This window comes from Oryx dammah, unplaced genomic scaffold (assembly GCF_014754425.2).
Source record: "Oryx dammah isolate SB20612 unplaced genomic scaffold, SCBI_Odam_1.1 HiC_scaffold_23, whole genome shotgun sequence".
Lineage (NCBI taxonomy): Eukaryota > Metazoa > Chordata > Mammalia > Artiodactyla > Bovidae > Oryx > Oryx dammah.
Genome location: NW_024070207.1, coordinates 83,020,516 through 83,048,017, shown reverse-complemented (window position 1 = coordinate 83,048,017; position 27,502 = coordinate 83,020,516). Strand labels below are relative to the sequence as shown.

Here is a 27,502-nt window from a genome sequence, read left to right as displayed (position 1 = left end):
TGTTCTGAATGGTGCAGTGTGGAAAAAAGCCAGGATGATGAGATTAACCTCTTGGTAGTTTATGATTTCCCACAGTAACCTCACCTTCCCCCCTTTTTCGCTCTGGTGGAAAATCACCACGCATTTTAATGTAGGGTTGGGAAGATCCACTCGAGATTTTAATATGATGATCCCTGGCCTCCTACAGTGTGACCAATGGTGGAATTCTTCAACCTTTTAAACTGACCCATGACCAGATGTTGGAATCTGTGTTTTGAAAGTGTGAGTTTGTCTCTTCTCCCAGGAACCAAATGCCCTCAGTCTTAAAAGAGAGTATGCTCAATATGAAATAATACCCTGCCTACCTTAAGAATATATGCAAGGTAAGGATAAAAATAGAGCTGAAAAAACTGGTGCCACTTGAAAAAAAGAAAGGAGTAGATTTAACTGGTGCTCAAAGCTTCTCTGATACAAAATATTTTTCATGTATTCATAATTTCCTTGACATTTCCAGCAAGGCAGAGAGGCAATAACAAAAGAAACTTCTTACAAGAGAAGAGAAAGACACGGAGCTCTGGAGTTTCTGTTGGAACAAGACTCTTCTGTTTTGGTTATATACAGTTTAGTTCATTCAGTGTCTGATCCAGTGTCTGAGATAAGCCCCCGTTCTCTTCTTTGGCCTGGGCAAGTTTTTCTTCCAGGTCATCAATTGTCTTTTCCAGTTTCACAACTGTTCTCTGCAAATTTGGTATGGGTCTCAGCCTCTTTCAGTTTGTCAGACAGAAGTTTAATTTCTTCTTCATATTTGTCTTCCTTTTCAGAATACTTTAAAGATGCAGCCTCTAGCAACTTCAAGTTGTTAGTGACATTCTTGAGTTCTTCCAGATCACCACATTTTAGTTCAGACACCTCACACTCCTCTACCCTCTCCAGCTCGCCCTCCAGGATAACCAACTTACGAGCTACCTCCTTGTATTTGTGGTCGGCGTCCTCAGCAATGTGCTTGGCCTCTTTAAGCTGCATCTCCTGATTCTTCATCTTCTCATTTTTCATGGCTGGGTTTTCTATCACCTTCATCCCTCTCTGTCTCATCTGCAGCGTTTTCTGCCTCCTCCAGCTTCTGCAGGGCTGTGGCCAGTCGTTCCTGAGCCCTGTCCCACTCCTCCTCGACAGCTGGATGTGTGGATTGAGAGCTGCCACATCATCTTGGTCTTTCTCATGCTGCTCATGCTTGCCATCCAGCTCCTGCTGCAGGCCCTGCGTGTGGTCCTCCACCTCATCTGCTTGTTGCTGCAGAGCCTGCATCTTGCGTTTCACTGCCTCCAGGGAGTTGAGGCCAGCCACGGCACAGAGGTGTACACAGTGGACCAGCGGTGGGTGCTCGGCTCTGGTCAACTCTGGCAAGCTCTACCCATTATTATTTCCATCAATGTTGCCATGAATGCTTGTGTACATGTCTCCTGCTGGGACCTAAGGCAGGCAAATGCTCAGTTTTATAAGATAGTTATAAAATTATTTTTAGAAGTAGTATTAAATGGGAATAGTAATGCCTGCTTTACCTCCCTTATAGGTAGTTGTAAGAGTAACACAAGCTAGTGGATGTGAAAACACATTACACATTAATACATTAAGATGGCACAATTGGCATGCTGGTTTTGCGTCCAAGCTCAGACTCCTGAAGAGTGTGTCATGTGCATACTGGTTTCAAGGACCAGAAAGACTGACTGTTCCATATCAATTTAAAGTATTTCTAGAATTTTCTCATGATAAAGACTAGACTCTTAGATTCTGAGGCAGATGTCTGTTTTGCTACCTGATCAGCAGCCTTTCCTCATTTCTTCCAATAACAGCACCTCAATTTTCCTAAGAACTACCTCTGTTCTATTTTTGGAAGTGTTCTCAAGTGCCCCGCTCTCCCTAGCCAGCTCACTGTGGTTTATTACTGCTATTGTCATGGCTTTGTTTCTTTGCTTTATCTTGCTTGCTCTTTAAAGAGTTTTCTCACTTCTAAGTCCAGCATGATAAACTGATTACAAAAATGGTCACAGCTGTTTACGCCTCCCTGTATTTACACCTTTTGAAGCTCTTCCCTTTAAGAGATGGCATCTGTTTCTCTACCCTTCAAATCTAGAATAGTCTTGTGTTTTCCTTTGATCAATAGAATGTTGCAGAAGTGATATTATGTCAGTTCTAAGCCTTGCATGCTTCTGCTCACTCCATTGAACCCCTGGAGTTACCATGGGAATGAGCCTGGGCTAGCCTTCTGGAGGAGAGACCCATTTGTCTAGCTATATCCAGCCAGACCAGCTTAGACCTGTCAGTCCTCAACCAACCCACCGGCCACAGATACATAAGTGAGCCCAGCTAAGATCAGCCAAGCCTAGTACAGATCAACAGAGCACTGACCTATAAACTCATGAGCAACAATACATGGTTTGGTTTCAAGCTACTGAGTTTTGGATGGTTTATTATGCAGCAGTTGCTAACTCACACAATAAAAAATATGTTTTATGCTGAATCTGGTTGTTCTTTAGTAGGAGCACCCTTCAAGATATTTATTCTTCTCTACTATCTCTCCCACTACTTCTCCATTTTCTTCTTAGAATGTCTCTTAAGATTAGCATTTCTGAGTTTCTGTTTTCAGCCACCTTCTCACTATTCTTTCTCCCTGGTCAGTTTCATCCTATCACATGGCCTCAGCTCTTACCTTTATACAGATGACTCCCAAATCTACTTCTATGTGAACTTTACTGAGCAGAGTCAGAGTTCAAATGGTCTACTGGGCAAGTCTATATAATATTCTCCCAGAAAAATCATGACTCAATATGTTCAAATGTGAAGTCTTACTCACACTCCTTCATTGTTTCCTATACCTCCTGCTCCTCTAGCTTGATTTCTCTGTCTCTAGATAGTGTCACTACCATCCTCACATCACCCAGGCCAAAAAGTTCATCACCTAAGACTCTCCATATGCCCAGTCATTCTGCAATGTCTCATATCTGTCCCTTCCCTCTATCTTCATAGTCCCTCCTCCTTCTGCTGCTTCTTTTTCCTCTTTCCCTCTTTCTTTGTTCTTGCTATCAAAGTGTGACCAGTAGTCCAGCAACATCAGCATCATTCGGGGAGACTATTAGAATGCAGAATATTGGGCCCCATCTAAAGATCTATTCAATCAGAATCTGCATTTTAACAAAATCCTTAGATAATTCATATGCACCTTAAAGTACATTTAGCAACTCCCTAGTTAAGTCTCAATCAGGATAGGTATAAGTCCTCAGCAGTGTATAACCTATGCACCATGTTAGTGGCACTCAAGCCCAGCTGCACATCAGAATACCTGAGAAGTCTTCAATTTTCCATTTATCTTTTCATTATTTAATCTTTTAAAAAATAATACATTTATTAGTTGTTTCTTCAATAGAGGAATACAAAGAAGGAAATTACAGTTGAATTATGCCTTGCCCAGATAACGCCAAATGACTTTTCTTTTTTGACAAAAGGAAAATTTACCTAAGGTTAGGCAACCCAAACTGAATAAAATATACAAAATGAAGACTGAAAAACTGCTAGCACCACCTCAGTTCCAACTCTTTTTCTCAAATATTGCTGTTCTTAATCAGAATTAACCTTCCAGGAAATAATTAACCACATACGTGCATATATGTTTATTCTTTTGTTTAAAAAGTATAAATTACTCCCTTTTAATCATCATGATTTTTATATTTAATATATCTTAGAGATATTTTTCTACAAGCATATACAGAACATTTCATAATTGTTAAACCACATGGTATTCCATTAGATAGATGATTCCATCTGATGGATCAATTCCCTACTGACAAGTGCTTTGACTGCTTCCAGTTTTAGCTATTACAAACAATGCTGCAATTATCATCCATTGGCGTGTGTGTGTGTGTGTGTGTGTGTGTGTGTGTGTTACACACGCATTGTGTTTAGTCACGTCCAACTCTTCGTGACTCTATGGACTGTAGCCTGCCAGGCTCCTCTGTCCATGGGATTTTTCAGGCAAGAATACTGGAGTGGGTTGACATTTCCTTCTCCAGGGGATCTTCCCGACCCAGGGAAGATCCTGCATCTCTTGCATTACAGGTGGCTTCTTTACCTCTGAGCTACAAGGGTAGTCTATCTGTCAGCATATATTTTGATAAAGTTCTGCAAGTATATCCATAAGGTAAATTTTTAGTCCAAAATTTCTGAATATATTGGTTAGGGTGCTTTTGGTTACAAGTAGCAAAACACAATTCCAGGGGTAGGGTGAGCTAGAGCTACCCAGTTTCTTTAAGTCTCTCTGCTGTGCAGTCCCTACTTTATCCAAGTAGTTTTTTTCAGTGTGATTCCTGAACCAGTAGCATCAATCTCACCTGAGAATTTCTTAGAAAAGGAAATTCTTTGTCCCTACCACAGACCTGCAGAATTTGAAACTCTGAGAGTAGATAAAGATCAGCAATCTGTGTTTTAACAGATTAGGTGATTCTGATGAACACTAAAGACTGAGAACCAGTGCTTTAAGCCAAGGTGCCAATGAAATGGCTGACAGTGGCAATGGAGGCTTTGAATCTCTTCCTTAAGTCCAGCAGAGAAGAGAAAACTCTGACCCAACATTCCAAGTAAGTAGGACTCCCATGGTTCTCCCTCATTGACTTGCTTAGGTCACAAGTCCTCTGAACTAATGATGTTTGTGGTCAGAAGAACTGAGAGTAAAATCTGTTTACCTGCAAATACATGGGCTATGAGTGGGAAGAAAACTTCTTGGGAAGGATTAAAAATGGGGAATGATTGCTGAGAAAGCACGAGCAACGCCTACAACATTCAAAGAATAACTGCATGTTTTATTTTGATATATTCTACCAAATTATACATCAAAAAAGTTGTAACAACGTCAAGCCCACCAGCAGCATATGAAAACATCTAGTATTTCTTCATATCCTGACTTGCTCTGTTTAAATCACTTTAAACATTTCCCAGTCTTATAGATAAAGATGGCATTTTATTGTTTTGATTTATATGCCTTTACTCATGGATGAAATTAAACATCTTTTCAAATCTCTATTGATGTGTGCATGTCTTTCTCTGTAGATTACTTGCTTATTCTTTAGCTCACTTTACTATTGGGTTTTGTCTTTTTCATGTTAGTTCTTCTGAATTTGTTGTAAATTAAATTAGCCTTTTATCATATATGATGCAAATATGTTTTCCCAGCTTTGTTGATCTTTTGAATTTGTTTATGGTATTCTCCCCCACCCACCTCCAAAGCTTTAACTTTTATGCAGTGAAATTCATCAGTATTTTTCTTTATTGGAATCTGGATTTGGGATTTTGCTTTAAAAGGGCCTTCCCCCATGTCCACCTTTCCAGGTGAACATCAGTCAACTCTGTAAAGCTTTTAAAAATTAAGGATGCTGGGCCTCCACTCCAGACCTAATAAAGCAGGTTTTTTAAATGTGACCCTCTGTACTGGCTTGAATAGTGTCCTCCCAAACTGTGATTGTGACCTTATTTGGAAATATAGTCTTTGCAAATATAACCATGTTAAAATGAAATCATATCACATTAGGGTGGACCTTAATCCAATGACTGGGGTCCTTACAAGATGGAAATTCAGGTACACACATGTGATGATGGAGGCAGAGTGATACACCCACAAGTCAAGCAATATCAAAGACTGCAATCACTAGAAACTAGAAAGAGACAAGGAAGGATGCTTTACTAGGGCTTTCAGAGTGAGCATGGCCCACCATCACCACTTCTAGCCTCCAGAACTGTGAGACAATAAATTTCTGTTGTTTTAAGCCACACAGTTTGTGGTACTTTGTTGTGGCAGCCCTAGGAAACTATATACACTCTGTTTGTTCAGTTGCTCAGTCACGTCTGACTCTGCAACCCCATGGACTGCAGCACGCCCAGGCCTCCCTGTCTTCCACCACCTCCCAGAGCCTACCCAAACTCATATTCATTGAGTCAGTGATGCCACCCAAACATCTTGTCCTCTGTTGTCCCCTTCTCCTCCAGCTTTCAATCTTTCCTAGCATCAGGGTCTTTTCCAATGAGTCAGCTCTTTGTATCAGGTGGCCAAAGTATTGGAGCTTCAGCTTCAGCATTAGTTCTTCCAATGAATATTCAGGGTTCGGTATGAAAAGGCAAAAAGACATACACACCCTATATCTAAATTTAAAAATAAATCAAGTGTGATTCCAAAACACTACAGGTTGAGAAACACTGGACCGAATAATAGTCATAACCATCCTCGACCCACTCAGTATTTAGTAAGAGTAGAAAAACAGGATGACTGAAATATTTCTCCATTAGAAAAGGGAGTCCTAGGTGTCGTGACAATACTTTGAAAAAATTAAGTTATCATTATCAAGTTCACTATAATAAACTCTAAATGTGTTCTAGAAGCTAGGGACAGGACAAAATCCCTACTTTCATGGAGTTTTCGGTATAAGGAGAGACAGACCATGAACATATAAACAAAAGTTGGGTAACTTCAGTAAGAGGGGATCTATGAAGAAAATGAATTAAGGTAATGAACTAGGGCACATCTTAATGTAGAGTGGGTGGTTAATTTAGTTAAGGTGGTCAGGAAAGGCCTTTTGGAAGAAGTAATATTTGAGCTGAGCCCTGAGGGTGTCAGCCATAGGAACATCTCGGGGAAAAGAGTTCCAGATAGGAGAAATACAAAGGTTTTGAGAAGGAAATGAGTTTAAGGTAGGTTAAAGACCTAAATGGAAAGCACTATAACAGAATGAGAAAAAGAGATAATTTGGTTGTTTCCTTGGATAAAAAAGGTCTTGCAAAGCAATAAACAAAACAGAAAATCCACAGAAGAAAAGACTGACACAAATATATCAAATGGCTACACAAACATCTAAAACTCCTGCATGAACACAAACTATAAACATGGTACACACTATAGGAAAATATCAGCTATATATATATAATAGACAAAGGACTAATATCCAGAAATATAAATGACTCCAACAACTCAATGTGGAAAAAAACAACCCTGTAAGAAAAACTATGCAAAGGTTACAAACAGTTCATAGAGAATAGGCCAATAAACATCAAATAAAAAGATGCTCAACTGCACTAGTAAGGGAAAATGCAAAGTTAAGAACAAACACAAGTTACCATTTTTTTTCTCCATCAGATTGGCAAACAGTTTAAAGGTTGGAGTCTTAGGAAATGTGAAGCTACACTGCTGATGGGAGTGAAAACTGACATAATGCTTTTGAAAGGCAATTTGGCAGTATGTATTAAGATTGAAAATATCCATACCCCATGGCCCAGCAACTCACTTGTGATTGTCCACCTACAGAAACATGCCTGTGCACAAGGAGGCCCTTACTAGTATGTTCACTGCAGCTCTGTATTACTGAAAAATTAAACCATTGTAAATATCCATCAGGGGAGTGGAGAAATAAATCAAAAGCCATCCAAGTCATGGAATTCCCTGAACAAGAATTCAAAAAAGAACAAGGTTGATTATTTTCCTTGTAGAAAGATCTCCAAGATGTTGCCAAGTGAAGAAAGCAGTCGGCCAAATGATATGGATATTATGATCCTGTTCACATGGAAATGGTTGATATCTACACTAACCTCCATTTTCTGTGTTGTCATCTTGTTTCTACCCACCCCACCTCCTACTCCTAGTGAAAAGGAGTTTGGTTAGGGCAGTAACTGTTTCAGTGGCTATAATTCCCTCAAATCATCTCACAATTACCATCCAGCAGGAGTGAGAGCCTGCTACATAATTTGTAGGGCCCAGTGCAAAATGAAAATGGAGGGTTCCTTGCTCAAAAACTAGGGGAGAGATGGGAAGTACAGTTAAAGGCATGAAAATAAAATGTTTCTTCTTTAAAAATATTTTATTACTTATAAAACATAATAGTGATAATAGTGATAGCTTAAAAATAATTTACAAATTGCAGAACAATATTTTTATAATTTATATAATAAAATAAATGTTACTAATGTGATATCTTGATTGATCATAAGATTTTTCTGCCTCTCTTTTCTGCAAATTCAATTAGTCATTTTAGCAAGCTCATTTTGAACCAACATGATTGAAGGCAACATCAGTCACAAGATTGTAAATGTTTGATAACTTTTCATTTTGATAAGGAGCTTTCTGCTGATGCATTGGCACTGTTTTTTGTAGGCTGTGACAATGGGATAGATTCCTGATAAATTTTTCAAAATACAAATTTTCACACATCTAGACCTGATGATTCCTGTAGAACACTTCTAAAAAGATTTAACTCTTCATACAGATCAGTTTTGTCCAAGTCTAAATCTAATTTTAAATATAATTTTTACAATGGCATTTAATGTTTCCTCTGACATTTCCTGTAACTTGTGGAGGTATGCTATATAGACTGAATGCTTGTGTCCCTGATCCCCAAAGTCATATGTTAAAATACTAACCCCCACAATGTGATTGTATTGGTGGGGGGGGGGGCTCTGGTAGGTGATTAGGTCTTGAGGGTGGGGGCTCTTATAAATGAGATCAGTGCCCTTATAAAAGAACCTCCAAAGAGCTCTTTCACCCCTTCCCCCAAACAGCAAGAAGATTACCATCTATGAACCAGTGTCTGGCTCTCACCAGACACTAAATCAAGCCAGCACCTTGATTTTGAACTTCTCAGCCTTCAGAACCATGAAAAATAAATCTTTGTTCATTAGCCACCCAGTCTATGGCAATTTTATTATAGCAGCCTGAATAGACTAATACAAGGTCATAACAAGAAATGAAAATGGCTTCATAATTTATTTATAATTTAAAACATATCTTTATGCATTCTACCAATATGCCTTCAATTATAAGGAAAACACTTTTAAATTATCTTCCTCATTAATAATTGGTTAATCCAAAGTTTTTATCTAATGTGTCTACTTTGATGATCTTTAAATTTAATTTTCATTTCCTAGCCTGTGGATATTTGCCTTGCAATTTTGCACTAGTTTTCAAAATGAGATATTCTACAGTGCTCAAAAAATTCTAACAACCACACCTCAAAGTAATTTACTTTGAAGGCAAACCATTCAATATCACAGTAATCCTAGTCTATGCCCCAACCACTAATGCCGAAGAAGCTGAATGGTTCTATGAAGATCTACAAGACATTCTAGAACTAATATGAAAAAAAAGATGTCCTTTTAATCATAGGGGACTGGAATGTAAAAGGAGGAAATCAAGAAATATTCAGAGTAACAGGCAAGTTTGGCAATGGAGTACAAAATGAATCAGGGCAAAGGCTAACAGAGTTTTGCCAAGAGAACACACTGGTCATAGCAAACACCCACTTGCAACAACACAAGAGATGATTCTACAAATGGACATCACCAGATGGTCAATACCGAAATCAGATTGATTATATTTTTTGTAGCCAAAGATGGAGAAGCTCTATACAGTCAGCAAAAACAAGACCGGGAGCTGACTGTGGCTCAGATCATGAACTCCTTATTGCCAAATTCAGACTTAAATTGAAGAAAGTAGGGAAAACCACTAGACCATTCAGGTATGACCTAAATCATGTCCCTTATGATTATACAGTGGAAGTGACAAATAGATTCAAGGGATTAGATCTGATAGAAAGAGTGCCTGAAGAACTATGGATGGAGTTCTGACATGTACAGGAGATAGTGATCAAAACCCAATAAGAAGAAATGCAAAAAGGCAAAATGGTTGTCTGAGGAGGCCTTACAAATAGGTGAGAAAAAAAAGAGAAGCAAAAGGCAAAGGATAAAAGCAAAAATATATCCATCTAAATGCAGAGTTCCAAAGCCAAGCAAGGAGAGATAAGAAGGCCTTCATAAGTGATCAATGCAAAGAAATAGAGGAAAACAATAGAATGGGAAAGACTAGCGATCTCTTCAAGAAAATTAGAGATACCAAGGGAACATTTCATGCAAAGATGGGCACAATAAAGATAGAAATGATATAAACCTAACAGAAGCAGAAGATATTAAAAGAAGTGGCAAGAATATACAGAAGAACTATATAAAAAAGATCCTAATGACCCAGATGATAATGATGGTATGAAAACTCACCTAGAGCCAGACATCCTGGAATGTGAAGTCAAGCGGGCCTTAGGAAGCATCACTATGAACAAAGCTAGTGGAGGTGATGGAATTCCAGCTGAGTTATTTCAAATCCTAAACGATGATGCTGTGAAACTGCTGCACTCAACATGCCAGCAAACTTGGAAAATGCAGCAGTGGCCACAGGACTGGAAAAGTTCAGTTTTCATTGCAATCCCAAAGAAAGGCAATGCCAAAGAATGTTCAAAGTACTGCACAATTGCATTCATCTCACATGTCAGCAAAGTAATGCTCAAAATTCTCCAAGCAAGGCTTCAACAGTATATGAACTGAGACCTTCCAGATGTTCAAGTTGGATTTAGAAAAGGCAGAGGAACCAGAGATCAAATTGCCAACATTGGTTGGGTCATAGAGAAAGCAAGAGAATTTCAGAAAAACACCTACTTCTGCTTTATTCACTACACCAAAGCCTTTGACTGTGTGGATCACAACAAACTGTGGAACATTCATTCTTAAAGAGATGGGAATACCAGACCACCTTACCTGCTCCTGAGAAATCTGTATGCAGGTCAAGAAGCAACAGTTAGAACCGGACATGGAACAAAGGACTGGTTCCAAATTGGGAAAGGTGTACATCAAGGCTGTATATTGTCACCCTGCTTATTTAACTTAAATGCAGAGAACATCATGTGAAATGCCAGGCTGGATGAAGCACAAGCTGGAATCAAGATTGCCAGGAGAAATATCAATAACCTCAGATATGCAGATGACACCACCTTTATGGCAGAAAGCAAAGTGGAACTAAAGAGCCTCTTGATGAAAGTGAAAGAGGAGAGTAAAAAAGCTGGCTTAAAACTTCAACATTCATAAAATTAAGATCATGGCATCGAGTCCCATCACTTAATGGCAAATAGATGGGGAAACAATGGAAACAGTGACAGATTTTATTTTCTTGGGCTCCAGGATCACTGCAGATGGTGACTGCAGCCATGAAATTAAAAGACGCTTGCTCCTTGCAAGAAAAGCTATGATAAACAATCTAGACAGCATATTAAAAAGCAGAGACATTATTTTGCTGACAAAGGTCTATCTAGTCAAAGCTATGGATTTTCTAGTAGTCATGTATGGATGTGAGAATTGGACCATAAAGAAAGCTGACTGCTGAATAATGGATGCTTTTGAAGTGTGGTGTTGGAGAAGCCTCTTAAGAGTCCCTTGGACTGCAAGGAGATCAAACCAGTCAATCCTAAGGGAAATCGGTCCTGATTCACTGGAAGGACTGATGCTGAAGCTGAAGCTGCAATACTTAGGCCTCCTGATGTGAAGAACTGAATCCTTAGAAAAGATCCTGATGCTGGGAAGGATTGAAGGCAGGAGAAGTGGATGACAGAGGATGAGATGGTTGGAGGGCATCACCAACTTGATGGACATGAGTTTGAGCAAGCTCTGGGAGTTAGTGATGGACAGGGAACCCTGGCTTGCTACAGTCCATGGGGTCGCAAAGAGTTGGACATGACTGAGCAAGCAAAATGAACTGAACTGAACTGAAAGTTGTTGTTCTGCAATGTCCATGAGTACCTTTTTTTGTAATAATTTACTGACAAAGTTTACTGCCTGAATGCTAGCAGTTCCTGACCCAGTTCTCAGGCCAGAGTTAATATTTGTGTATAGTGGCAGGGACAGGTTCTGTGACAGAAGGGCAAGATTGCCTCTCACCACAGGTCCCATCACTACCCCCATGCAGAGGCTATCCTTTCTCTCAGGGCTACAGCTACTGCTAACTCTGCTGCTGCTGCTGCTGCTGCTATTGCAGCCACCATTGTCACTGGCTCAACATCCCCCACTCCAGGCCCCATAGTGTCCCAGACTGCCCCTGATTTGCTTATACATACCAAGCACTGCCGTGTCCAATGTGCTCACTGCCACTCAGTATATCTCTTCTGCTCATTTGTATGCTCCATTGTCACACTGGACCATACTTAAAAGACACAGGTTCAAACAGAAAATTAAGAATGTCAAGATAGTGCCAGGAGAGCATTAAATCAAGCCTGAAGTCTTTTCTGGGAATATAGCTCTGTACATCTGGCACACTCCAAGATGGCCATGGAGGAGTGGGCTGGTGTTCTTAGTTACCTAGTTTGGCACCTGGGGGACTAACTTGTTAGTTTTCATTCTAAGTGAGTGTAAACCCTATTTTGCTTCTGTGATTCAAATTGTGCAAAAAACTGTTGATCACCTTCTCCTATTACATGGATCTTAGAGTCACCAGTTGCTGTTAGATTCACAAATGGAGTGGTGAAAAGCCTGGAATCTGGTCCTGTACTGCCAGGAACCCCAGCTTGCATACATACTAGCCATATGGCCTCGAGCACATGGTTTTAAGTGTGTACACTCAGCTTCCTCATCCATAAAATGGGGATAGTACTAGTACTGTCATTGGGTTAGTACTCAATGTACTAGTATCACTAGTACCTCATTGGGTTGCTGTAAGGATTGAGTTAATGCATATAAAGAGGTTAGAACAGGTGCTTAGCACACAATAACTTCTCAGATAACGTTATTTACCGTTATTTTGTCTTCTGTTTTCACTGTCTTTGTACTTTCCAGTCTATTTTGGAGCAAGTCTGTTCTTATGTAATGCTTTCCCATTTCCCCCTTGTTTTTCTTCATGAATTTTATAGTTTACTTTGGCCCTCATAATTTTTATCTCAACAGTTATATGTATGTACATTTAGACAGATGAATCAGAAAAGAGCTCACTGAGGTTCCTTCTAGGAAACCAAGCAGGGATTGAATGGTGGTCAGTGTGGATCTTCAGCCTGTTTGGATGTTAATTTACAATGGGAATGCATTTCTTATTGTTTATGTAATTAAAAGTAAATGTTTACAGCTGTTAAGTAGAGGTGGGGTAGAGGAGGAAAGTTTCCAGGGCAGCCTGTGCTATGGCGGCCAGTTCAGATCAAGCACTGATGTTGTAAGGCACAATTGGAGGACACATTTTCAGGGCGTCAGCAGGCTGCTTCCCAACCAGGGCAGTGTGAGTTACTTTGTCAGCAAATCTAACTGGCTTGATTAGCCCCCTTACAGCTTTGCTTTCCCCATTATCTTTTATCCCACCAACCTCACCACTCAAGATCACTGGGGATAATTTTAGGGATGGGTACCACTGTACCTAGGTCAAACACCACCTCCTGTGAAGCCTTTCTTGACACACCCACTGAATATATTTGAATTAATTGTGGTTCCCTTTCTGTTTATACATGTTATTCATACCTCTAGTTAGCACTTGAGAGGGTTTGACCTTTTAAGCCTTGTTATTGTTCATTGAACCTTGCCTTCCTAATTAGATTATACAGGGTCTCTAATTCATGTCTGGAGACCCCACCCCCAAACCCCACCAGTCCATCATAAATGTTCAGGAGGTGTTATTGAGAGAGAGCCCTGAAATGGCCCCCACAACCAAATTAGGGGCTTTACACTTTTTATTCCTTCTATCCTGTCCCTGGCCAGTTCTTCCTGTTATTTATTCAGGTCTTCTGCTCACATGTCAGCTTCTCCAAGAGGCCTTCCTTGACTATTTAAAATAGACTAGTGTCTATTTAAATCTTTGTCTCATAATTTGTTTTATTGTCCTCATTGAACTCACTGCAGTTTCAAATTCTCTTACTTAACTCAATTGTCTCGCTCTCTGGAATGTGAACCACAGGAGGGCAGGGACCTTGTCTGAATCCCCAGTGTCTAGAACAGTACCTTGTATATTAGTTGTTGTTCAGTTGTTCAGTCATGTCTGATTCTTTGCAACCCCATGGACTGCAGCATGCCAGTCTTCCCTCTCCTTCACCATCTCCCAGGGCTTGCTCAAATTCATTCCATTGAGTTGGTGATGCCATCCAACCATCTCATCCTCTGTTGTTCCCTTCTCCTCCTGCCTTCAATCTTTCCCAGCATCAGGGTTGTTTCTAATGAGTCAGCTCTTCACATAAGGTGGCCAAAGTACTGAAGCTTCAGCTTCAGCATCAGTCCTGCCTGCCAATGAATATTCAGGATTGATTTCCTTTAGGATTGACTGGCTTGATCATTTACAGTAGGTGTTCAGTAAATATATGAATGAATTGTACATGATTATTGACTGATCTCCATGAAGAATGTTAATATCACGAGGGCCAGGACCTTATCTGGGTTACTACTACATCCTCACACCTAGTACAGTACCTAGTGCATAGCAGATGCTCAAGAATTGTTGGGTGAGTGATTTAATGTTCAACACACTCGTTAACCCAGCATATTCAGAACTGAACTTAGTCTCTTCTGCATGAAACCTGCTTTTCCTTCTATGTACCCTGGCTCAGTCAATGGCATCATCATCCAGAAATGACACCCAATCCATAAATGAACTCACACTCCTTTCACTCATTCATCTACTATTTTCAATTAGTCTCCTAGCCCTGCCTATTCAACCTCCAAAATACCCCACTTATCTGATCATGTTCTACTCCCTGCTGCAACTATTCTGATTCAGGCCTCATCTTTTTTTCATGGCTATTGCAACTGCCTCCTCTCTGCCTTCCCCCTTTTCTTCCATTTATTATGGAATCCTTCATAAATTTGTATGTCATACTCATACAGGGACCATGCTTAATCTTCTCAGTGTCTTTTCAATCTTAATATATGTGCTGCTTAAGCAAACATCCTTCTGCCTTCATGTGAAGTTAAGAAAGCTTAGCTGCAGGGTTTGTCACCTGCCATATGGTTATGTGGTTATATGTTTTATAAAGTTTACAAAGTGTAATTAAACCACAATTGGTTAAAATTGCTGTCCCTTTCTACTGAGAGTTTTCCTCGTCACATTTTCCTTGTAGGTGGTGTTGGAGCTGCCTCAGACATTTTTGAGATTCAGCTAAGTAGAAGTTGATTTGTAGGATAAATTTAGTTTGGGTTTAGTGGGGACATCTATATGTTTGTGCCATTTCCATTTATAGTTATTACCCAAGTATAAGAATGACTTCTAGAAAAACTTTACCTTTCAATGTAATTTTGCATTTGCAAGTCTATATTCTTTTCCTAATGAAATGAACCTCACAAACTGTATAAGCTTCAGGTCCCACTAAACCTGGACTGTCCTCTGCCTAAGCCACAAATGTGACCCTGTTGCTTCTGCTCAAAAACTATAGTGATTTCTTATTGCTTACAGGATAAAATCTAACATTTTTGTAAATATTTTCCCATGTGCATCCATGCATTTGTACACAATGTTTGCATGTGTGTGTGTGTCTGTGCATGTGCATGCACTCAGTGGTGTTTGACTCTTTGCAACTCCCATGGACTGTAGCCCACCAGGCTCTGTCCATGGGATTTTCCAAGCAAGAATACTGGAGTGGGTTGCCATTCCTTTCTCCAGGGGATCTTTCTCACCCAGGGATCCAACCTACATCTTCTGTATCTCCTGTATTAGCAGGCAGATTCTTTATCACTGAGCTACCTGGGAATCCCATTTGTACATCATAATCCTTTTACATACAATGTTCTTGTTAATTTAATGAACTTTTATATACTCTACAAGTCTCTCTGAAATCTTCCTTGACATCATCAAGCAGCTTCTGAGGCACTTTCTTAGCCTCATTCTATATTTTGCAAGAGGTTATCTGTGTACTTATTGTATGCTGTATTCCAATCGTTTACTTGCAGCCTTGTCTCCTGCCCTGGCTGGCAATTTCCCACTGTAGTGTCCCTCTTTTTCATCATTCTATCCCCAGGGCCTAACCCCCTCATCACTTAGGAAATTGGTGTGCACACACGCGTTTTCTTTTCTAAAGCAGTGGGACCCGTTAAGGAAGAGGATTCCTAAAGAATTTTCTAGACTGTCTGAGAAAACCGGCACCACCCTGAAGCATGTGTGTGGAGTTCCATCCCCTCAACCTCTTCTCCATCCTCAGGCTGTAGTAAGAAAATCATGGGACAGGTGCATGGAAACCCTTCAATTGTATCTGAACTGAACTGGGGGGGGGGGCGGTGTGAAAATGAAAGTTGCTCCTTCGGGTCTGACTCTTTGCGACCCCATGGACTATACAGTCCATGGAATTCTCCAGGCTAGAATACTGGAGTGCCTGGTGTTTCCCTTCTCCAGGGGATCTTCCCAACCCAGGGATTGAGCCCAAGTCTCCCAGACTGCAGGCAGATTCTTTACCAGCTGAGCCACTAGGGAAGCCCAGACGGGGTTGGGGAGTACCAAAGAAGAGAGATTTCAGAGGGAGCTGGGGAGTTGACAGAGGCTTTATGGAAGGACTGAGGGCAGGACCCCTTGGGTAGCAGAGGGTGCAAGGTTCAGCTTTCTGGCTCTGAAACTCAAGCAACTTGGCCTCCCTAAGCCCGAAGATTAAAGACCCGGAGACCCCGTTAAACAGGCCGACCTGCTGAAGGGGCTCAGTGAACAGGAGCCTCTGTGAGTACTCGCCCTCCCCCACCTCCCCCACGCTGCCACCTATTAAGTTTGCGGCGCACAGTCGCAGAGTTCACCTCCTCTCATAAGAAAAAGCTGGGGAGGAGTAGGAAGAGAGAGTATGTGTGTGTGTCAGTGTCTGTTGGTGGTGGGTGCTTAACTCCCTGCTTGCCCGGAGGAGGGGGAAAGCAGGGAAGGCTCTGGCCCCACTCAAAATGGAGCCAAGTGCCTGCCTCGCCTAAGATGGCGGCCTCTCCGCCTCTTGGTTCCGGGTCCTCGGCGTCGACTGGGTACCTGGGTAGTCCAGCGGGTCCAAAGGTGCCGAGCCCCGCCCTACTTCTCAAGGTGACGCTCCGCCCCTCATGGCGTCACGCGGGAGCCGAGGCCCGCCTCTGCCGCGGTTACCTCGCGAGTCCGGACCTCATAAGATGGCGGTTGGGTCGCCTCCCCACGGCGGTGCCGCCACTCTCAACATGGTAGCTGTTTACCCCGTATTTCTCCTGCCCTCTCCGCCCCAACTTCCTCGTTGTTTTGAATAAACTTTATTGACTACTCCGATTTGCCTACCACCGCCACTGAGCATCTCCCAGCGACTTTCCGGACTGCTTTTCTCCAACCCGGCCGCCGGTTCGTCTCTTTCTTCGTTGGTTTGCCCGCGGCGATCTCCTGCCAGCCCAGCGACGCCGCCGCTAGCCCGTTCATTGGGCGGCCGCCGGACTAGGCCCGAGCCGAGGGCTCCAGTAGGCCCTAACGGCCGGGCCCGAGGCAGAGCTGTGGAGAAAGCTGCCCTGAAGCACCGCCGGGCGGCCAGCGAGACCCAGCGGGTGGTTCGAGGGTAAGGCGAGCGAGGTTCGCCGCGTTGCCGTGACGATCCCACAATTCGGCGCGCGCAGCCTGTGGGGCCGGAACTGCCGGCCGAGCCTCCCGCTGAGAGAGGCGCTGAGCCGCTCCGGAGCGAGCCTGGCCGCTGGCAGTTCGGTGGGACCGGGCTGCGCGGGCTTGAGGATTCTCTGCAGCTTTACGGATGAGGAGGTCCCTGTAGGGTTCGGGACCGAAGACGTTCTTGTCAGGTTTGGGTCATGAGGAGGTTCCTGTCAGTTTGGGAGGCGTGAGGAGATTCTAAGTTTCTGGAGCTGGAAAGATATTCCTGTCACTTTGGGATCTGTGATGAGATACCTGTCAGTTTTAAGGGGGCAGGGGAGTCTTGGTCAGTTTGAGGGGGCTGTGAGGAGATGTCTGCCAATTTCAGAGCTGTGGGAGGAAAATCCTCACTTGGTTGCGGAGTGTGAGGGAAATTCTAGTCAGTTTCAGGGGTTTTGAAGTGAACTATTTGAGTTTCTGGGGTGCAACAGAAGCCTGTCAGCTTTGAAGAAGTGGGTGAGCTGATCAGTTTTGGGGTTGAAATTTATTTCAGTTATTGGGGTGATGAGACTCCCGTCTGGTCGTGGATGGAATAATTTTGAAAGTGAAGGAGCAGATAAGTTAAACTCTCAGAACACGACCCCAGAACTGTGATTTTAGTTGGGCGCCTAGTTTTGTCTCCCTCGTTCCTGATGGCATCGAGGTAATTTTCGAGTAATCTGAGGACTTCCAGGGATCCCTATTCTCTCTCTTGTTGCCTCTATTTTTGGAGTGAGAGAAGGGGCTTTTTCTAAGATACCCCCAGCCTCGTCTTCTAGGCTGTCGTTTGCGTCATAATAAAGAGAGCCCTGGAAAGCAGCGTTGCTAACAAGGAGAGGGTGCAGTGAGAGATTAAAGGAGCTTCCTGAAAAGGCGTCAGATCTTTCCCTGAAATCCGGAAAGAAGTTATCACTGACGCAGGGGGCTGAAGGAGGTAAGGAGGGGAAATAAAGCTTCGAGAGCAGAGCGCTATTCTTTATTTGTTAAAGCGGCCCGTGGACTTTCTCCAGTTGCCCCCTACAGCCCCAACCAGCTGTGTTGCATCCCGGCGGCAGCGGTAACTGTCCATTTGAGAGCTGAGGGTTGGTACCCTGGGGGACCTGATTCACTCTGTAAAAGTGTCGTTTGTGCCCAGCCTTGGTCCAGAGGGGACGCGTGCTGCCGCCTCCTGCTCCTTTTGAAGCTAAGAACCTGGCCCACTGCAGAACACTCCAAGGCCTGGTGAAGATGGCTTCAGTACCAGTGTATTGCCTCTGTCGGCTGCCTTACGATGTGACCCGCTTCATGATCGAGTGTGACATGTGCCAGGACTGGTTTCATGGCAGGTAAGGAGGGCAGGGCATCCTGGACAGGGTGCAGTGGCCAGGTGCTCACTGGCTTGCTCCTTTCTCAACTCTGGTTCAGGTTCCTCCTCAGAAACTTAATTTCCCCTCTCTCCAGGACAGTTAGGTCCAACCCACCCCCAGACACAGGTTCTTACATCCCTCCTTGTAGATTATGGCCTAACTTAACATTGATTGACATTTGGTTTCTCCTCTTTTTTCTTTTCCTATGTATATTTCTATTTTGAACCCTTCTTCTATTTTGTATTTTTTTTTCTTAGAAAAATACTTTCTTTTCAGTTACAAAGACTGAATCATCTTTATATTCTGGTAATTTTGTTTTTCCTCAGAGGCTGGCTTTGGGAGAGACTGTACTGCATTTTTGAGATATTTGAGTCCAACAAACATGGATTTGAGTTGTGGTTTTGCAGCTTACTATCAGAGTGACCTTGGACAAGTTGCTTTGCTTCTCTGAGTCTCTTTGTCTTCAGGCAGACAGAGTGTTTTCTTTATCTATTAGATAAAATATATCTAATACAGCCTTCCTCTTTATTTAAAGCATTTTTGCATGCACCTAGTAAATGGAGGCAGAAATGCAATAGTATTTTATTTCTACAGTATTACCTGCAGAACCATCCAGGTAAATTGAATTAAGCAGAGGAGATATTGGGTAAAACAGTAGGAGTAAAACCACTAATGAATTCCCTCCAGGTAACCATGTGTGCACATAAGCACCTGTCACCTAGGATTCCAGAAAGGTTAGTGTGTGGAATAAACCTGTAATATTATCCCATTATTGGGACTTATGTCAGCTCTAGAAAGAAAACCATGAGAGGATTTGTACATTGGAGTACAACAAAACAGTGTATGGCGCCCTCCTGCTGTTGCATGTTGTTAGGTTCTAGAATTTTCAGTTGTTATCAGTCCTTTTCAAAAGGAGGCTTCACAGAGGCTCTAGTGACCTGCCAGTGCAGGAGACACAGGAGACGCGGGTTCAATCCCTGGGTCAGGAAGATACCCTGGAGGAAGAAATGGTAACCCACTCCAGTATTCTTGCCTGGAAAATCCTGTGGACAGAGGAGCCTGGCAGGCTACAGTCCATGGGATCAAAAAGAGTTGGACATGACTTAGTGACTGACCACATGTGCACTTTCTGAAGGAGATGTTCCTGTTACCACACCCAAGACCAAACTGAAGGTTTTGGTACTGGTAAAATTCTACTCTTAGCAGGGACTGTCCCATGCAGCACATCCAAATTCATATTCAGCTGATCTTTGTTGAGTATTTACTGTGCCAGGTGCAGAGTTCTATTTACTGCCTCATATTATTTCATTTAAGAGGGGACAGACCTAGATGATGGGGCCTTTTTCTTTCCCCTGGAAATAAAAGGGCATTAAAATGTCTTCAGGATTCCTGGTATCTTTGCTAGTGCTGATCAAGTCACTCCTCTGCTTAAAATTCTTTCAGTGATCCTCCTACAGAATAAAAATCAGTCTCTTTTGTGTGACAGACAAAACCTTTTGTGATATACTTGTTCAGTCTCATTTACCATCACTCCTCCTCCCTTGTTCTTTATATCCCAGAAAGAGTTCTGGGGAAATTTTATACTTCCTTATGCCTCTTTGTCTTTGCACATGCAAAGACACTAATGTCCTTCCATTTACAACTCATAGCATACCTCTTTTGTAGAAGGCATCTTTTTGGGTTCCCATGGCACTTTATGTATGTTCTTATTGAAAGTAATTATTTCATCATATCATAGTTATAAATATATTTTTGTCACTCATTAGCAAGAGCTACCTGAGGGCAGAGATGCAATCTTTTCATATTTGGTATCCTCAGAACCTAGTTCAATGCTAAACATGTAATAGATGCTGAGTACGTTTTTCAATGAACAAATGGATGAATCTTCTTGATTCATTGCCTGTGGCCTTGCTTTGGATTGTGTAGGTTTAAACCTAACAAGTGAACTTTGTGCACACAATACAGAGACCCTAACTCTGCAGTGTGGGAGCAGGAAATAGGAATGAATGCTTCCTGAGTGCTTACTGTGTGCCAGGCCCCATGACAGAGACTTGGCATACATTTATCTCATCTAATGCAAATCCAAGCCTGAAAGTTAGATATTTCGTTTTCAAATAATATTAAAAAATTTTCCCTGACTATGTAAGTGAGACATGCTTATTGTAGAAAATACAGAACAAGAATAAAGAAGGAAATAAAAATCCATGGGCCTTTTATCCAGCACAATCTACTGTTTAATTTTTTGTTGCATTAACTCCCATCGTTTGACTTAGAATATAAACGTATATTTTATTGGGTTGGCCAAAAGGTTCATTTGGGTTTTTCCATAACATCTTACAGAAAAACCTGAACCAATTTTTTTGACCAACCCAATACAATACGGGATTGTATTATAAACACAATTTTGTAACATGATTTTTATTCTTAACATTATAAAGTTACGGTCATTAAATATTGATCTAAAGATGATTTCTGATATCCCATTATATATCTGTATCATCAGTTACTCAGACATTTCCTTTGAGGTTGGATATTTAGGTTGTTTCTACTTTTTTATATTATAAATAATACTATGATGTGAGGGAAACTTTAGGGTTTCTGAAAATGTTTGGCATTTTTATTTGGGTGCTCGTTGAAACAAAAAGGAAAACCTTGTGGTAAGCATCTTTGCACAGTAGAGACTTGACATTTATAAGGAATACCACTGAGGCCTTTAACAATTCCAAATTTACAATATGAAAATGTGTTTATGGGCCAGGCCCCTTCTTAATCACATTTCTGTGGTGAGTCCTGTGTTTCTGTGCACACCCTGACATAAGTTAACTGCCTTAATTTTTTTTTCCCATGAAAGAGACCAAAATTTTATCTCTTACCATGCTTCTCTATGGACTGCCAGAGAATAAGGAAGCCAGCTGAGAATCAGGTCCTTGGTGGGTGGCTGTTCTTGGTTACTAAGTGCATTGCACACATGCACACACATACATATACACACATCCTAGGCTCATAGTACTTTAGCATAATTGAAAATTACTAAATATTGTGCATTTTTCATGGTTGCCCACAATAGTTAAGCCCACAGATGCCTGTAGATGATATAAATCTGTTCACATCTTTGATGACTTCCAAAGGCCAGATTTCTTAAAGTCCAGTTAGGGATTAGTAATGCCATGTTACTTCCTGGAAAGGTTATAACAAGGAAGATGACTATTCCATTTTGCTGGTGAGAATCTGGAACTCATGGAAGTTAAGTTACTCTTTGAGTCTGGATTTGAACTTAGAATTATCTGGCTTGAGACCAGGTTCTCAAAAGTGGAAAAAACAATGGTATAGCTCCATTCCTCTATTGTCAGGGGCTGGATTTGGAAGAGCACTTTGATTTGTAGAGCAGTGGTTCTCAAACTTTAGGGTGTATCAGAATCACTTGGAAGACCTCTTAAAAGATGAGATAGGTAGGCCCCACCCACAGGATTTCTGATTCAGTATGTGAGTGGGAGCTACTCTCAGAACCACTGATTTAGAACATTGCTGCTGCTGCTGCTAAGTCGCTTCAGTCGTGTCTGACTCTGTGCGACCCCATAGACGGCAGCCCATCCTCTGTCTCAATTGCTTCCCATTCTTTGGAGTGTGACAGCTTCTGATACTGTGGGATGGGTGGGCTAACATATCATAACTGTACACTGTTGTTCTCAAAATATGGTTCATTAACTGGAAATTTGTTAAAAATGTGAATTCTTGGGTTGGAACCCAGCAGTCTATTTTAACAAACAGGTAGATTCTGATGTATCCTAACTTTTGAGAAACCTTGCTGTACACTAGTGGGGGAAGTTAGTTGGCAAGCATATATCTGGGGCTTTGACAAAACCTCACTCCTTTACAGTTTTCCTATCTATAAAGGAAGTATTGGTTGCCACATCCCCAAGGTGGTGGCCGTGGTGTGGACTCTTAAACTCTAGGGAAATTGGCACTGGCTTCAGATCTGGGTTCAAATTCTGACTCTGTTACTTTCTAGCAAAGGATTTCATCTCTGTGAAGCCTCAGTTTCCCCAAGAGAGCTTGTAATGATTTAAATAAAATGGTAATGACCGTTGTTTATTGAGTACTAGCTAGACTGCCAGTCATTATACTAAACACTTGATGTATGAAACCACCTGATGTGAAGAGCTGACTCATTGAAAAGACCCTGATGCTGGGAAAGATTGAGGTTAAGAGGAGAAAGGGATGATAAAGGATGAGATGGATGGATGGCATCACCAACTCAATGGACATGGGTTTGGGTGGACTCCAGGAGTTGGTGATGGACAGGGAGGCCTGGCGTGATGTAGTTCATGGGGTTGCAAAGAGTTGGACACGACTGAGCAATTGAACTGAACTATCTTTAATCTTTTTTTTTTTGAGTTTTAAAATTATCAATTCAATTCATTTAATAGTTATAAGACTATTTAAATTATCTATTTTATATTGGATATGTTGTAGTAATTTGTGCTTTCCAAGGAATTGATTCATTTCTTCTAAGTTGTCAAATGTAGTGTGTACAGTTGTTCATAATATTCCCTTATTATCCTTTTGATGTCTGCAGGCTGGCTCTGTGGCGACATCTCATTTCATTTCTGATATTGAAAATTTTTATCTTTTTTTCTTTTCAGACTTGCTATAGTTTTGTCAGTTTTATTTATCTTTTCAGAGAGCAAGCTTTTTATTTCATTGAATTTCCCTTTTATCTTTCTGTTTTCAGCTTCGCTGATTTCTATACTTTATTATTTCCTTCCTTCTGCTTGTTTTGGGTTCATTTTGCTCCTCTTAATATCTTGAGGTGGGAGCTTAGGTTATTGATTTGAGACTTTTCCTGTATTCTGATGTAAGTATTTAGTGCTATCAGTTTTCCTCTTAGTACTGATTTAGCTATGTCCCTCAAATTTTGATGTTTTCCTTTTCATGTAGTTCACTCTAATTTTTGCTTAGCTTAGAGACTTCATGTTTGACCTGTAAATTGTATGGAAGTATGTTGTTTACTTTCCAGGTGTTTGCAGATTTTCCTGTTATTCTGTTATTGATTTCTGGTTCGTTTCCATAGAATATACTCTGTATAATTTTAGTTCCTTTAAATTTACTGGGTTTTGCTTTATGGCCCAAGATATGGTCTGTCTTGGTAGATGTTTCCATGGTCACTTGAAAAGAATGTATATCTTGCTGATGTTTGGAGGAGTTTTCTGTAAATGTTGATTTACCCCTGTTGGTTGATGGTGTTGCTGAATTCTTCTCTGTCTTTGGTGATTTTCTGTGTAATTGTTCAGTCAGTTGTTGAGAAAGAGGTGAAGCATCCAGGTATAATTGTCAATTTTTCTATTCTTCCTTTCAGTTTTATCATTTGCCTCATATCTTGCAGCTTTGTTGTTTGATGCAGATGCATTTAGGAGTGCTGTGTCTTGGTGGATTGACCCTTTAATTATTATGTAACGTCCTCTGTCACTGGCAATTTTTTCTGCATGGAAGTCCATTTTATAGGATATTAATATAGACATTAAAATAGCCACTCCTTCCTTTTGATTAATGATTGCCTTGTGTCTTTTTATATCCCTTTACTTTCAACTAACACCATTATATATAAAGTGAGTTTCTTGTAGACAGCATATAAGTTTGGAATTATTTTTTTCCACTCTGCTAATCTCTATAATTGGTATATTTAGACCAAATATACTTAATGCAATTATTGATGTGTTAGAGCATAAGTTGGTAAATTTTTTATTTTGTTTGTTTTCTCTGTTCATTCTGTTTTCTTTCTCCTACCTTCCTTTGGGTTACTTAAATCTTTTCAAGAATTCCATTTTGATTTATCTATAATAAATTTAGATATAAATATAAATATATATATAAATGAATATAAATTTATCTATAATGTTTTTGAGTGTATCTCTTTGTATAGCTTTTTCAGTGCTTGTTCTAGGCATTGACATAAAACATAGATAACTTATCACAATCAACTGGTATAGACATTTTAGTAGTTTGAGTGAAGAGTAGAAATCTTATTTTAAATTTCTTTATGCTCCCCTGCTATAGTTATCTTAAATATTTCATCTACATATGTTGAGAACCATATCATACAGTAGTATAATTTTTGCTTCAACTGTCAAATATGATTTAGAAAATTCAAGTGGAGAAGGAAAATATATTGTATGTACCCATATTTTCAGTCTTTCCTTTGTTCTGTCTTCCTGGTGTTCTTAAGAGTCCTTTTATCATTTCCTTTCTGTTTAAAGAACATCCTTTAGACATGCTTTTAGCATTGTCCTATTGGCAACAAATACTCTTAGTTTTCCTTCATATAAGAATGTCTTGATTTCCCTTGAATTGCTGAGGGGGTCTTTTCATTTGATATCAGATTCTAGGTTTCTAGTTCTTTTCAGCCCTTGAAAACTGTTGTGCTACTGCCTTTTGGCTGCCTTGGTTTCTGATAAGAGATCTTCTGTCATTTAAATTGGCATTCTCCTTTAGGAAATATCATTTTTCTCACTGATGTCAAGATTTTTTCTTTGTCTTTTTAATGTTCAGGAATGTGATTTTTTTTTTCTTTTGGCTGTACCACATGGCTTGTGGGATCTTAGTTCATGAACAAGGATCAAACCTGGACCATGGCAATGAAAGCACCGAGTCCTAACCACTAGACCATCAGGGAGTTTCCTGATTATGCTATTTCTGAGTGTGGATATCTTTGGGTTTGTTTTTGTTTTAGTCTACAGGTTGCTAAAGCTCTGTTCATTTTTCTCAGTCAATTTTATTTCAGTTTTATTGAGATGTAATTGACATACAGTACTGTTTAAGGTATAGAGTATAATGATTACCACAATTATGTATAGATACAATAAATATACCACAATAAGGTGTAGAATGAAATGATTACCACAATTAGTTTAGTTAACATCCATCATCTCATGTAAGTACAAAAAAGAGAGGAAAACTAAGCTTTTTGCTTGTGATGAGAACTTTTAGGAATTACTCTTAGCAATTTTCAAATATACCATGCAGCAGTGTTAACTATAGTCATCATGTTGTGCATTACATCCTTATTTACTTATATAACTGGAAGTTTGTACCTTTTGACTACCTTTATTTAATTCTCCTACCCTACCCCCACCTCTGGAGGGTAACCACAAATCTCACTTTTTCTATGAGTTTGGGTTTTTTTCCCTAGATTTCATATATAAATGAGATCATAGAGTAGTCTTTGACTTATTTTACTTAGCATAATGCCTTCATGTATCTGTTGGTCATCTGTGTATCTTTGTGAAAATGTCTATTCAGTTCGCCTGCTCACTTTTTTTTTTTTAAATTGGATGATAGTTGCTTTACAATATTGTGTTGGTTTCTGCCATATATCAACATGAATCAGCCATGGGTATACACATGCCCCCTCCCTCCTACCTCCCACCCCATCCCAACCCTCTAGGTCATTACAAACACCAGGTTTGAGCTCCCTGTGTCTTACAGCAAATGCCCACTGGTTATCCATTTTATGTTTGGTAAAGTACATATTTCATTGCCACTCTCCCAATTCATCCCACCCTCTCCTTCCCCAACTGTGTCCACAAGGCTGTTCTCTGTGTCTGCATCTCTGTTGCTGCACTACAAATAGGCTCATCAGTACCAGCCTTCTAGATTCCATATATAATTAATATACGATATTTGTTTTTTTCTTTCTGACTTCGTTCTGTATAATATGCTCTAGGTTCATCCACCTCATTCAAACAGACTCAAATGTGTTCCTTTTTATGGCTGAGTAATATTCCATGGTATGTATGTACCACAGCTTCTTTATCCATTCATCTGTCAATGGACATCTAGGTTGCTTCCATGTCCTAGCTATTGTAAATAGAGCTGCAGTGAACATGGGGTTATATGTGTCTTTTTCAGTTTTAGTTTCCTCAGGGTATATGCCTAGTAGTAGGATTGCTAGGTTGTATGGTGGTTTTATTCCTACTTTTTAAAGGAATCTCCATACTGTTCTCCATAGTGGCTATATCAGTTTGCATTCCCACCAGTAGTGCAAGAGGGTTCCCATTTCTCCACACCATCTCCAGCATTTATTGTTTGTAGTTTTTGATGATGGCCATTACAATGATGTAATACCATATTGTAGTTTTGATTTGCATTTCTCTAATAACGAGTGATGTTGAACATCTTTTCATGTGTTTCATCTGCCCACTGTTTAACCAAATTTTTTTGCTATTGACCTGTAGGAGTTCTTAAATTTTTTGAATAATAACCCCTTATTTAATATTTAACATATGATTTGCAAGTATGTTCTCCTGTTCCATAGGTTGCCTTTTTATTTCTGCATAGCAGAAACTTTATAGTTTGATGTGGCCAAACCAAATTTTTGATTTATTTTTGAAATTATTTATTTTTGATTTTGTCACTTTGTGCTTTGTGTCACAGCCAAAAAATTATTGCCAAAGTTCCACGTTAAGGACCTTTTTTCCTGTGTTTTCTTCTAGGAGTTTCATGGTTTTTGGTCTTACATTTAAATCTTTAATACATTTTGAGTTAATTTTAGTGAGTAATGTAAGTCAGGGGTCTATCTTCTTCCTTTTACATTTTTCTTTTTTTCTAATATAAAGTTATTTATTTTAATTGGAGGCTAATTACTTTACAATATTGTATTGGTTTTGCAATACATTGACATGAATCCACCACGGGTGTACATGTGTTCCCCATACTGAACCCCCCTCCCACCACCCTCCCCATACCATCCCTCTGGGTCATCCCAGTGCACCAGCCCCGA

At 40.5% G+C, this 27,502-nt stretch overlaps 1 protein-coding gene, 1 non-coding gene and 1 pseudogene across 4 annotated transcripts in view; 1 reads left to right on the top strand and 2 right to left on the bottom strand.

Annotated features, from left to right (window-relative positions):
- Nucleotides 1-250: 250 nt before the first annotated feature.
- LOC120882173 lies at nt 251-1,165 on the bottom strand (annotated as a pseudogene).
- Nucleotides 1,166-14,625: 13,460 nt separating this feature from the next.
- Nucleotides 14,626-14,729, bottom strand: LOC120882670. Its single transcript, XR_005725536.1, has one exon. It is a non-coding gene; the product is annotated as a U6 spliceosomal RNA (small nuclear RNA).
- A 2,153-nt stretch (nt 14,730-16,882) lies between these two features.
- The window catches only part of PHF8 (PHD finger protein 8), a 109,087-nt gene continuing 98,467 nt past the window's right edge, over nt 16,883-27,502 (top strand). For 2 of the 3 annotated variants that reach the window (XM_040266044.1, XM_040266046.1), the window contains exons 1-2: nt 16,883-17,315; nt 18,516-18,705. In XM_040266044.1, coding sequence (XP_040121978.1) covers nt 18,608-18,705 — 98 coding nt within the window. In that variant the 5' untranslated portion in view covers nt 16,883-17,315; nt 18,516-18,607. Of the gene's footprint in view, nt 17,316-17,384; nt 17,551-18,515; nt 18,706-27,502 lie in introns of those variants that run through there. The other variant, XM_040266045.1, reaches the window with a different exon arrangement.